Source organism: Abramis brama (genome assembly GCF_963993115.1).
Source record: "Abramis brama genome assembly, chromosome: 22".
In the NCBI taxonomy this organism is placed as follows: domain Eukaryota; kingdom Metazoa; phylum Chordata; class Actinopteri; order Cypriniformes; family Leuciscidae; genus Abramis; species Abramis brama.
This window is the reverse complement of record NC_139984.1, coordinates 10,930,450-10,943,876: the sequence shown is the minus strand read 5'-3', so window position 1 is coordinate 10,943,876 and position 13,427 is coordinate 10,930,450. Positions and strand designations below refer to the sequence as shown.

The 13,427-nt window shown below is 38.7% G+C and overlaps 1 protein-coding gene across 2 annotated transcripts in view; it reads left to right on the top strand.

Annotated features, from left to right (window-relative positions):
- slc2a4rg (SLC2A4 regulator) overlaps positions 1-11,923 on the top strand; it is a 65,984-nt gene extending 54,061 nt beyond the window's left edge. The window contains exons 5-9 of one of the 2 annotated variants that reach the window (XM_084098152.1): positions 3,122-3,222; positions 5,587-5,842; positions 7,305-7,412; positions 9,561-9,682; positions 9,770-11,923. In XM_084098152.1, coding sequence (XP_083954278.1) covers positions 3,122-3,222; positions 5,587-5,842; positions 7,305-7,412; positions 9,561-9,682; positions 9,770-9,881 — 699 coding nt within the window. In that variant the 3' untranslated portion in view covers positions 9,882-11,923. The remainder of the gene's footprint in view (positions 1-3,121; positions 3,223-5,586; positions 5,843-7,304; positions 7,413-9,560; positions 9,683-9,769) is intronic. The other variant, XM_084098153.1, reaches the window with a different exon arrangement.
- Positions 11,924-13,427: the final 1,504 nt, after the last annotated feature.

Here is a 13,427-nt window from a genome sequence, read left to right as displayed (position 1 = left end):
CGACAGAAGTTTCTGTCTATATAAATAAATGCAACAAGAGGCTTAGGGCGATTTGTATCTTTTGTATTTATTATCTTTGAATTGATTATGAAATTGGCATGATACATTTACCTGACATAATAAATTGTTACATTTGATTTTATCCCGACTGACTCTGAAATTGTTTTCCCAAGTAGATTAAACGGATTCGTATGTTTCCGCAAGTTTTGCGTCAGATTAGTGACAACTAATATTTGGCACTAATTCAAGTGTATGCGTTTCGCAAAGACAAAAAGTGAATTTCCGTTTAGAACAGTAAAAATGCTGCTTGCCCATTCTAAATTTGGGTGTGTCTTACCTCTGTTTTAATTTAATGCTACTTTAGATAAGTGTACGTGGGAAACCACAGCATGGCCAATCCAAAGCTATTATAAGAGAAGTAATGTTGGTCAGCTTATACATATGAGAAAATTTATTTCATTTAATCTTGTTGTGTTGCATGAAAGGAAAGACAGTAATGCGCAGAGACCTTCACCCGTTCTATCGGATGCCGCCATTGGGCCGATCTAGACGGGCTTACGTTGCTAATGGAAATTCTGTCATAACTTCGATCTCTTAAAAGATCCCAACAGGAGCAAATAAGAATACACTGAGAGACCCTACTAAAAAAGATTTTCAGTTCAATTAAGTGTAGTTTTTTTTTGGTCATTTTAAAAGAATCCTTAGGGGATTGAAGAAGCCCTTTCAGATTATGTTAGAAACCCCATTAGCCATCCTGTACACAACTAAAATTTAGTTGAAATGTTGAAGACAGAATTAAAAAAATAGATAGTAGAGTTGTTTATTTCACTCTGGTGTGCGTTACATAATCTTTAATATGGCTTCAGCTGATTTTTGGCTAGAGTGTTATTCTCCTGTGTGTGTGTATAGAGACGATGGATGTGTCCCGTACTGCTAGTGCTTGTCTTAGGCAACAGCGCTGGCTACCTCTTCTATTATTTCAGCTCACCAGAGGCCTCCCTGCATGCCTATATGTCCTGCTATAGCCAATAAAAACCACTGTGAATGAAGGAGACGAGAAAAAAAACAAAGTTCTTTGAAGCGAACCAAGCCAAATGCTAAGCAGCTGGGTGAAGTGTAACTCAAGAGGACTTAGACTGGCTGTTCATTCATAAAGACAGATGGAAACATACACTTCCCAGTCGCTTTTGGTTTATGATTGTCACATCCTCTCTGACGAGGTTTTGATGGGAAATGTTTGATAGGCTTTTGTGATCTGTGAAAGGGTTAAAATCATCAGCCTTGAGAATAGCCAAGAGCATTTGCATGTTTGTGTGTGTGTGTGTGTGTGAGTAGACACACACCCACTCATTGACTCAGTGAACAGGTCCAGACATGTTTCAGAGTTAATGTGATAATTTTTCTCACAAATTAAGCTCCAGGTGAGATTTATCAGACGAAATTATGATAATTATAAATATAATGATAATATAATTTTGGCTCTCTGTTTGTTCTGGAGTGTCATTCTTTCACACCGTTCTCTGTCTGAACTATGGGAATATGATAGGGTGCAATGGGGTAAAATTGGGTAATCACGCCTGTGATTTTATTTTTCATCTGAACCACTAGATGGCACAAAGAATTGCCGTTTCCAAAACATCCGCTTTTGATCACGGGCAGCAGCGCAAAGTTGATTCTGTGCTAATTTTATCTAATATTTAATGTTATTAAAATATTGTAGATTTAAGTACCAACTGAGAATCGCTAAAATTATTGAACATGCTTTGAGACAAAGGTCTTGTTAATGATTTTCAGTGTTGTTCAAGGTTATTAAAGGAACAGTTTTTCATTAACGGAAGAATATGTAAAAGTATGGTATTTGGGGTAAAATGCACCCCTGCTGTTGGGGCTAAAAGGCACAATAATTAACATGATAATAAATATCTAAAAGTATATTTGGCATAATTTACTTTTTTAATAAAAAGAAAATAAGAAAAAAAAAAAAATGATTATAATTTTATATATTCATCAATAAATGTATTTTACTTTTATAAGTGAATATAGTGTATTTTATACTTATTGAAGTGTATGAGACTTTCAGAATGTTACAAAATATATCTATTTCAAATAAATATTTTGTTGAACTTTATTCATCAAATAATCCTAAAAAAAAAACTTTTATTACAGTTTCCCTTAAAATATTGCACAGTTTTCAACATTGATGATAATAATAAGAATGATATCAAAAATTGATCATGTGACTGAAGACTGTAGTAGTGATGCTGAAAATTCAGATTTACCATCACAGGTAATTTAATTACATTACAATTTAATTTGATTTAATCATGTAGTTTTACTCCATTTTGGCACTTGTTGAGTGTTATCTTTGGACATTGGATATGAAGTAAAAATCAGAGTAAAGTGTGTGAGAGACTGATTCATCGTTTTTGAATCACCTACAGAAACACAGAAATCAAGTATGTTAGATAAACACAGATGAGATTCAGAGCGAGAGGAGAAACAAAATACACTTGGAGCGCTGGTGAACGTGACAGAACAGCACAGGAGGTGTGAATCTCCCACACATGACACACACATGCCGTCACCTGGCAGTGCTGTATATGTAATAGTTGTTTGACTGCAGCGAGAAGCCTTCGTGCCTTTGGGGCAGCAGTGGGCTGAAGGGAATTTCATGAGGCTTATGCAATCAGACCTCTGAATCACTGCAGATAGCGGCCTTGACTGCAAATAGACCAGATCTCTTTTTAAAGATTCACTTACTAATTATTATTCTCTCTTTATTCATTTTTTTAAAGTAGGTTTATAGCTCTAAGGCAGAACTGTATTGATGTTCCTTAGGCATTTCTCAGGCATTCAAACTTTGTTTTGTAGCCTTAGGTGTGCTGTCTATTTTGGTCTTTAATGAGCTTTTTATGAAATATAACATTCAAGTTTGAAAATCTCCCATTGACTTGATAAAATAGAATACTCAAAACTCTAAATATTACTGCAATGATGTCATTGTGAAATTTGCATATGGATCTGTGATTGGCTGCCTTTCAAACTTCCCTAAAACTTTAGCAACTTCGGAAACACCGGCATGCCCTTTATAAAATGTTAATCGTATGTTTGTTTGTTCCAGAACTCCATGAAGGTGATGTTTAAGTGTCTGTGGAAGAACTGTGAAAAAGTCCTCAGCACCTCCTCAGGGATCCAGCGCCACATCCGCACCGTCCACCTCGGGTAAGTGTCAGTCAGACAGATCACGCATACAATAGATGAACATGTTTGTTCTGCAGTTTGAACATTTACACAAGAAATTTGTCTGCCCAAACTAGACGTGACTCGACTACAAGACGTGACAAATTCAATCAAAAATCACAGCCAATCAGAAGAGCATGTGGGCTGAGTCTTTATGCAAGCGCACTGCACTCACAATGAATTCATAAATATTACATCGATTTAACATTGTTAAAAGGAATAGTTCACAAAAAAATGAAAATTCTGTCGTTAATTACTCACCCTCATGTCGTTCCAAACCATAACAATTTCGTTCATCTTCGGAACACAAATGGAGATCTTTCTGATGAAATCTGAGAGCTTTCTGTCCCTCCATTGACAGCTACATAGCTACCATATTGATGCTTCAAAAAGTTCATAAAGAGATCGTAAAAATTAAGCGTAGCGTCAGTTCTGGAAGGTCACGTTAGTCAAGCTCGCATCAGCTGACTCTCAGCTGATCCACGTCCACCTATAGGAATACGACACCTGTCACCGTATACATATATAAGCTCCTTCAGTATTATCAGCAGCTATCGCGTTTCTCAGGAGCTGATTACCCTCCTCCATCCCCAGCTCCTCCTCTCGTCACTCAGAATGGCATTCTGATTCCCCTTGAATTAGAATAAATTCTTTAATTATGCTGTACTTTAAAATCTTGAATTACTGATATCTGCAATACATTCATGTTGGTTCTGTTCTGTTACCCTAAGGGGGGTTATTGCCATACGGCCAGTCCTAACTGTATGCTTATTGTCAATCATACTTGACGATAGTGGTCCTGACAGAACTAATGAATTGAGCGGTTTAGTCCAAATTTTATGAAGAGACAATATTGCTTTAAATGATGAACAGATTTAATTTAGGCTTTTAATAACATATAAACATGTTCTTGCTGAAGCTCAAACGTGCTGCGTAACAGAGAATGAACCTCATTGTTTCTTACAGAAGCTCAAACGTGCTGCGTAACACGAGAATGAACCTCATTGGTTCTTACGGAAGCTCAAACGTGCTGCGTAACACGAGAATGATCCTCATTGGTTCTTGCAGAAGCTCCAACGTGCTGCGTAACACGAGAATGAACCTCATTGGTTCTTACGGAAGCTCAAACGTGCTGCGTAACACGAGAATGATCCTCATTGGTTCTTGCAGAAGCTCCAACGTGCTGCGTAACAGAGAATGAACCTCATTGTTTCTTACAGAAGCTCAAACGTGCTGCGTAACACGAGAATGAACCTCATTGGTTCTTGAGGAAGCTCAAACGTGCTGCGTAACAGAGAATGAACCTCATTGGTTCTCGCTGAAGCTCAAACATGCTGCGTAACACGAGAATGAACCTCATTGGTTCTTGAGGAAGCTCAAACGTGCTGCGTAACACGAGAATGAACCTCATTGGTTCTCGCACGTCAAGCGAACATGCTTGAGCTTCCGTTTACCACAACTGATGTGTGAGTTGATAAATATGTGAATAAAAGCCTAAATTCAATCTGTTCATTATATAAAGCGATCGAGTCTTCAGAAAACTAAACTCAATTCATATGGATTAGTTTTACGATCTCTTTATGAACTATTTGAAGCGTCAAAGTAGTAGTTGTGTAGCTGTCAATGGAGGGACAGAAATCTCTCAAATTTCATCAAAAATATCTTCATTTGGGTCCTGAAGATGAACAAAAGTCTTACAGGTTTGGAACGACATGAGGGTGAGTAAATGATGACAGATTTGTCATTTTTGGGTCAATTATTCCTTTAAAAATACATACTGAGTGACTGAAAGAATCTTTGTCATAGAACTCACTTGTTTGTTTAACATTCTTGTTTCCTTTTATTTTCAAGATCTGAGGAGAATTATCCATTGTCTCTTTCAGTACAGCTATAAAGGGCACGCAAAATGATATTCGAACTCGCATTAAATTCTTTTAACATTAAAAAAAAAGCACATGACACAGTGTTAAAAGTCTTCAACATAGGACATATTGGCTCTCTTTTTAGTAAATGTAAAGTTAACTTTTAAAGCTTTTGAGGCCGAGATGATTGTGTCCTTATGAAGGGCTCAGTTTGTCTGTCAGTCTCTAAGGATGAGGCTGGTCAGGGTGCTCTTCCCTTTCTGAGCACCATAACAGGAGGTAGAGAGGGAACCACATTCTGATGGAAGTAGTAAGAGTGTTTTTATAGCCTCTTGTTGCTACCTGACTATCCCATGTAAATCAAGCCTCGGTTATGATGCTGGCACTGCTGCCCCCTGCTGGCTGCCTGGTGACGCGTGCACAAGAGCACTGAGCCTGCAGTTCTAAGGAGGCTGTCCTAAGTTTTAGTGTCGTGTGTTTTCAGGCGAAATGGAGATTCTGACTACAGCGACGGAGAGGAGGATTTCTACTACTCTGAAATCGAGGTCAACATGGACACTCTTTCGGAGGGGCTGTCCAACCTCACGCCCACCTCTCCTACTACGTCCGGGCCGGCCCCCGTCTTCCCAGTCCTGACTTGTGATGCGTCTCGATCTGAGCCCGCCCGCATGATCCACACCCCACTCAGCCAATCAGCACCGTCGGCGCTGTGTCACATCCGCACTGACCACGCTTACCAGGTAACATCGCTCTTCACTTCATCTAGACATCTTATTGAACACCCACTCACATCTATCTGCACTCATTGGAGTGTGTGTGTCATGTTATGGGTTTGAGGTGTAGTGATGAAGTCTTATGCACACTCTCCTTTTGTCAATCTGTATTTACTTTGAGAACATCATATTCTTTCAGATCCCCCACGCAAGGCTCTGTTTTAGTTATTAATGCAACTCTAAGCTCTCACCATCAGGGTCAGAGTCAACAAAGCTTTGGCTTTATGACTATAATCCCAAAATCAAAAGAAAGAAATACGATATTATATTTTGTTTGAAGAATATGAAACCTCATTTTGCATTACTTTCATGACAATTAATTGCAGTTTAATTATATTCTCATTAGGGATAGTTCACCCAAAAATTCCCACCATAATGTTTCAAACCCATAATCCCTCTGTTCATCTTTGGAGCACAAATTCATTTAATATTTCTGTCCATTCATACCAAACCTTTGACAAAAAGACATCGTAAAAAATAATCCATATGAATCAAGTGGTTGAATGGATTCAAGTGATTGTAAGTAAATCATGACAGAATTTTCATTTTTGAGTGAACTATCCCTTTTAAAAAAAATAAACTGTAATTTTCATTATTCTCTGTTATTCTTATTAGATTCTCACTATGGTAACAAATTAATTGTTCTGTATTACAAAAAAATACTGGAATACAGTAATTGTTAAAGCATAAGCATGCTACCATAAATATACAAAAGCATAAACTAATACTACCATGATGTATAAATACAATGGCATTACAGTTATGAGAATTTTGGGAGGAATTCTGCTTAACTGTCGGCAATAATATCAATGCAAAAACATCAATGCAAATAATCTTAACGGTCTTAAAAACGAGCGAGGGAGGGCGGAGGCTGGATAAATATAACATTTACCTAAACCTCATTTGAAATTTGTGGGGTTTATTATTTAAAAACCATTTGCCAAATCAGTAAGAAACCCTAATTCAATATATATTCTTGCAAGTGCACTGTTTTAAGGATGTTTAGACATTTTTACAGGACTTTGCAGAAATTTCTTGAGAAATTCTGTCCAAACGGAATGAATGACCTTTCTGAAATCTTTCAAATGGTCAGAGATTTATATATTTGACCTTTGCTCGCGCACCATATTTAGGGCTCTGTTCAATATCAAAGCCAGACTTCTGCATACACATGTCTCTTTAATTGCTGGAGTCTATTTTGTTGATGTATTTATGGGTCAGTGTGATGAGGTCAGCAAAGGCTGTGGTTTCAGGACCAGGTTGGATAGGTTGAGTACCAGACCGTCTCATTTCTAACGGCTTGTCATGATCGAGTCTTTGAGGCAGCTCTTCTTGGCTATCGCTGGGTTGTGGTTGTACTTAACAGTGTTTTCTCTTCATCTTTCCGCTGGCTTTGCTAATACCGCCTCTTACACACACTGTTTTTCAGGCTACAACCCCTGTCAGCATTCCCAGCATGCCCTCTGAACCGCCTCACAGTGAGGATAGGATTAGTGTATCCTGGCAGTCGCCCCCTGTCATATATAAAGGTCTACCGGTGAGATGGCTCTTTCTTTCTCTCTCTTTCTTGTTTTCTCACAGTCTCTCTCTCAGAGACTCAGTCAACAGCGTTTATCATCTTGTGAAAGACTGAGCTCACTAAACGTTGAAAGGGCAGTGATCCTGTAAGCTTGGTTGAGTCTCATTTGTCACTCCCAGCTTGTCTTTCTCTGTCTCTTGGGGTCTTTCAGAAGTTGCACTTGCATGACTTTTGGTTTCCTGTCTCAGATGCTTTTGCAAAACGCAGAAAGTAGCTTCCAAACCCTTGTTAGAGGTTGACAGCTGCAGAAATCTCACACTGCCTGGCCAAAAAAAAGAGTCGCTGTTTGGATTTAAATTAGCAAATGCTTAAGAGTCTATGACTGGATCATTATTGCTGTGATTATTATATAGCATGTTATATATTTGGCAGCACTTCTTCTAACCCTAATTGATGGAGTGTGTAGCTTTTCATACCTTAAACAACCATGTAGGAAGACACATCATGGCCATATTTCAGGATGACAATGTCAAGATTCATCAGGCTCAAACTGTGAAAGAATGGTTGGGAGAATGGCATGAAGAATCATTTTCACACAAGATCTTGACCAAAAATGGATGCACTTCTTGATGGAAATAACATCACAACATTTATTTCCATCAAGAGGTGCATCAATTTTAGGTCAAGATCTTGGATTGACAATAGTCCAGAGTCCAGCACTCTGTGAAGTCTCCTCCAGCACATCCCAAAGACTTTCAGTGAATTTAAAGGGATACTTCACCTCTGGAAAGATGAATGTGTATTTAAAATGGGTCATTTATGTAGAAGAAATGTGAAATTATTTTTGAATTTGGAGCTTTCTAGACTGAGAAAAGCCAGAAAATGTATTTTTGGCCTATGTGGATGAAAGACAACTCCCAGAATGCACTTGCTTCGCTGCCCTAGGAGGCCACACCCAAGCCACGCCTACCGGTAAGAGCGTGCAGTTAAACAACAAGACTAGGCTACTAGTGAGTCTCCGTGATGAGTCTGCCCGGGATTTCGAAATCGCCCAAAATGTCCGGATGCTCCGAATGGCGACTGCAGAAAGCAAAAGCCGAATCCCGGACATTTTGGACGATCTCGACGGCCGGACATGTCCGGGAAAAAGAGGATGGTAACCCCTACTACTCAGTTTTCTCCACAGAACAAGAGCCTGCTAGCTTAGCTTCCAAAAAAAGATGGCTGACACTATGTGTACATTCTGTGAGTGAGATCCCACCCTCTATGGCAAAATGACGATTTTTGCGTCATCGGAGGATATTTTCCAGACAAAAAATACATAAATCTCTCGTCTCAGGGGGATATGAGGGTGGAAAGCACGGTAATTCGAAAATACTACAGGTTTTCTACTAATACAAAGCTTAATGCTAAATCCTGAAGTATCCCTTTAAGGTCAGTTAAATGTTTCTTGAGTATAAAATCATCATATTAGAATGATTTCTGAAGATTAGTTGACACTGAAGACAGGAGTAATGATGCTGAAAATTCACAGGAATATATTACATTTTAAAATATATTAACTCTTTCCCCGGCATTGACTGGCAATCCGTGTTTTCACTGTTATACGGTAGGGGGCGCTATTACACATCTCCTGAAAGAGTACAGAATCTCATGATCAAAAACACATGTGAAGAAGCAGAAACAAGAGACAGAAGTATTGCTTACGCACATGTAAAATAATGCGATCATCAGACATTAAACTGCATATAAGTTTTAAACTGCCTAATGTTACTGAATGAAATTCGGACCCAGGACGAGCTATAGGACTGAGTAAGCATTAGGGGTGTTGATGGACTCAATCTACTCCATCTGTGTTTTAATCTTCATTCTGAATCCGATCTGAATGTAGTCTTTGACACAAATGTGATTTTCTCAGGTTTTTGCTCAAAATGTTGCTTTTTTATTAAACTTACCCACATTCAACAGTTGATACAGAAAGAATGCATGAAGCTAGAATAAAACAGTTATTTTTAAATGGTATCAAAAACATTCAGAAATCTTACCGACCCCAAACTTATGAATGGTAGAAGTGTCAGCTGTGATTTAAGCATGTCTTCACTTCTTGTGTTTTTGGTTGTGCTTTTGTGTAGGACAGATCACCTTTAACATATAATGCCTTTGCAGGGCCCGATGACTCAAATCCGCACTGTGAGCATCGGAGAGAAGAGACAACCTGTTAACCACACCACTGTCAGCAAAGCACACACCAACAACACCTCCGCTTCCAAAGCCACCACTGGAACCAGGTAACCCGTCCGCCGGGCTCATGCCTGCGTGATGATTTTGGAGCCTTGCATCACAACTAACCCAAACTATTTGAACTATTTCCCCAGGAAACCACGCGGCGAAGCCAAGAAGTGCCGAAAGGTGTACGGCATGGAGAAGAGGGACCTGTGGTGCACAGCGTGCCGTTGGAAGAAGGCCTGCCAGCGCTTCACTGACTGAGCTTTATCCCTTAGCCCGCTTTGAAACGTGCTCTTTTATTGCGCCTGTTCCACGGACTGAGCACCGATATCTCCTGCACACTCTCACAGGGGGACTTGATGAGCCGTCTGAGGCGTGTGGCCTTTTAAATGTCACTCATTCCTCCAGGCCACAAGGGGGTGCTCTTTTCCTACCGCTTCATAGTGGAACAACGAGACTGCTATTCAGAATAAAAAACTGATAAAAAGCAAAAAAGAGGAAAATACTTTGGGGAAAAAAAGCTTATTGGCTTTTGCTGCATTGCGTATTAAGGCAAAAACAAGTTACTTTTTCTCAAGTAATCCACAAATGAAACAATCAAAGCAGAATTTTCAGGCAGTTTATTTTACTTTCATGTTTTTGTGGAAAACGGCTAACGATTTTCCATGATTTTAAGTGTGGCAGACTTTATACATAACTGTTTAAAACTCTGTAAGCTATTTTGACTGGGTATTGAGTATTTTAAACAGTTAGCCCTCTTACACGAGAATCTCAAAATTCATTTACGGACGTCATTTAGCCTAAGCTTCAAAATCGAACTGTTTCTGGACTCAACGCTTTATTTTGCCTTCAAGCACTTTTAACGGCCATGAAAATCATTTAGTTTTCTATTTCGATAAAGCAGAGTGCAGTTTAGCATTGGGATCGGCGCGTTCGCGTACACGGTGAGCGTTTCCGCTTAATAGTCAAGAACTGTTTCGACACACATTGCTAAAGTAATACCTCTAAACAAGAATGAGCCTTACGGAGAGAGACCTCTGTGCACTTCAGCGCGAGCAGCGCGAGTGCAGGAATGTAAAATGGCCTCTCTCTGCGCTTACGCACCGAAACCATTCTGTCCCTCACAGATCAACTGCCTCTTTATAAGCTATGAGGTTTATTCCTGTCAGTCCACAGTATTAATTCAATGGCAGGCACTTTAACCAGCCACACTTCAGATTTAACCGTCATCCCAACAGGACATCCCAGTCTAATGTGATCCATAAATCAAGTGTTTTCCACACGAACACACGATCGCGGAGTCTTTGTGGCAATTTCGGGCCACATTGTGCTTCCTAAGGAATTATTCGCTTATTATCGCTTATTCGGATATTATTCACTTTAAGGAAACGCTTGCTCTGTTAACATGTAGATGTCTTCCACTGTGCTTTCTTTTCATATGGAGGTGATCATGTGACATCTTCATGTAAACAGACCCTCTCAATATGAGCCAAGCAGCTCTGAGCTGTTACACTGCCAAAAATGATTCGCTTTGTATTTTCGTCTTGTTTTCCATTACTAATATCTAAAAACTCTTGAATCAAGATACACTTACTTAAGAATGGAAATGACCTGATGTTAAGTCTTAGTTTCTGAAAAATATGTTTCAGAAAAGCAATATTCTTGTTTTAGGCATAAACTCAATTGTGTTTTTTTTTTCAGAAAACATGACGATTGCTTCTCAAGTAAATAAATCTTGATTTAAAGCGATAGTTACACACTCTCAAGTTGTTCCAAACCTGTGCGAGTGTCTTTGTTCTGTTGAACACAGAAGAAGATGTTTTAAAGAATGTCGGTAACCAAACAGTTGACGGGCAGCCATTGACTTCCATAGTAGCAAAAAAAACTCTCTGTCTGGTTACCGACTTTCTTCAAAATATCTTCTTTTGTGTTCAACAGATGAAAGAAACTCATACAGGTTTGGAACAACTTGAGGGCGAGTAAATGATGACAGAATTTTCATTTTCCTAAACTATTACTTTAAGAATGTTTAGATATTCATACTGGAAAACAAAAATACTGAGTTAGAAAATCCTTTTTTTGCAGTGAAATGAAACACTGATAGTCATTGGACATGTGAATGTGATCTGTATCGTTAAAGGGATAGTTCACCCCAAAATTAACATTCGGTCATCGTTTAGTGACCCTCATCTTGTTCCAAATCTGTATGATTTTGGTGAAACCTCACATTGGACCCCATTGACTTTCATTGTATGGACAAAAACACCAGAGATACATTTTTTGAAATTTCACCTTCTCTTGTGTTTTGAAAAATGTTTTGGAACGACACATTCTGAGTGAATTATCCCTTGGAGGATAAAGTTGATTCAATTTTGGGGTGAATTATTCCTTTGAAAAGAAACTCTAATCCTAATCATTTGACACATTATTTTCCGCCTTCCAGGTTGAAGATTAAATCTCGTTTGAGCTTTTATCAGACCAAACAAAACTGGCAATCAAAATGTAGAGGTTCAAAGAAACAACTGGGCGAGCGCCTAATTGCCAAATGACCGAATCTTATTAATCAAAGTATATTGTCCAATCACAGCTTAGAGCAGCTTTGCCTTCTCTTTAGTGGTCAGAAAGGAAAGAGCGTTCCTCTCATGATCGTAACCTTCACTAAGTGCCAATGAGAAGAACAAGAGGGAAAAAATGTAATTGCACTAACTTGTACTGCACAAAACGTATATTTTTGATGTACCGTTTTTATACGCAGAAATTGAAGTTTTTAAAAAAAGCGAAACCGCCGTGCTTCTCTTCATCGGGTCAGGGACGGGGTCTTTCCGCTGACCTCGCAGCTATAAGCTTACGTGGCGGTACTTTACGGCCTCGCGGTTCATGACGGCGACATGCGACTGCAGGCCTTCAGCCTCGTTTTTAGGGAACGTCACTGTCTCGATTTATACGAAAAATCCTTTCTCATGTTAAACATTGTTTTTCTTCATAGGAAAAGAGTCATGGGACGATTTTAGGCATCAAAAATCAGGCGGTCAGACAGTGACGCGTTAAATACATTTATAAATTTCAAGGCTTCTTTGCCAAGACTTTGATAATATAATAGTAAAATCATAAGAGTGAAAATGACTTTTTTTTGTTTTAAAGTAATGAATATAATATCATTGTATATTGAAAGAAGCATGAATGAATGTAAAAAATCTACAAAATGAAACGCCTATGATCTGAGTTCGTTTTATCTCACACAAACTTCTTTCGGTCTTTTATTTTCTTTCATATCAAGTAGTTTGAACCACTCAGTGTTTTTTTCTTTCGTTTTAATTTTCAGTTGACGCTTGCATCGATGCGTTTTAGACGCGATCATGGCGTGTGTATGTATTATTGTGAGGAGGAGGGACGTTGCTATGTGGATCATTGCGTCCTTCTGCCCTGCACATTCCGATAGATGACTTCATGTTAGTTCGTCTGAACCTTTATCTGTCTTTTCCCCGTTATTCTAACTTCACTGAATGCCTGTTGCTTCTTTGGCCAGGATGTTAAGCTAAACAACCAAGAAAATGTGTAAAAAAAAAAAAAAAAAAAACCTCCACTTACTCTCTTTGTAACTTTCGAAACATTTCAGAATTCAAAAAGCATCTTTACAATAATCCCGCTATTCAATACAGCTTTAACATAAACATACATCATACGATTCTCTTTCTGCCTTGTTTAACTGTTGAGGACTTGTCAATGCGTCAAGCCCTTTCACTTTTCATTGTTCATTGGATGAGATTTGATGCATGTCTTGTATCATCTTTGTACTATCTTGCTTTA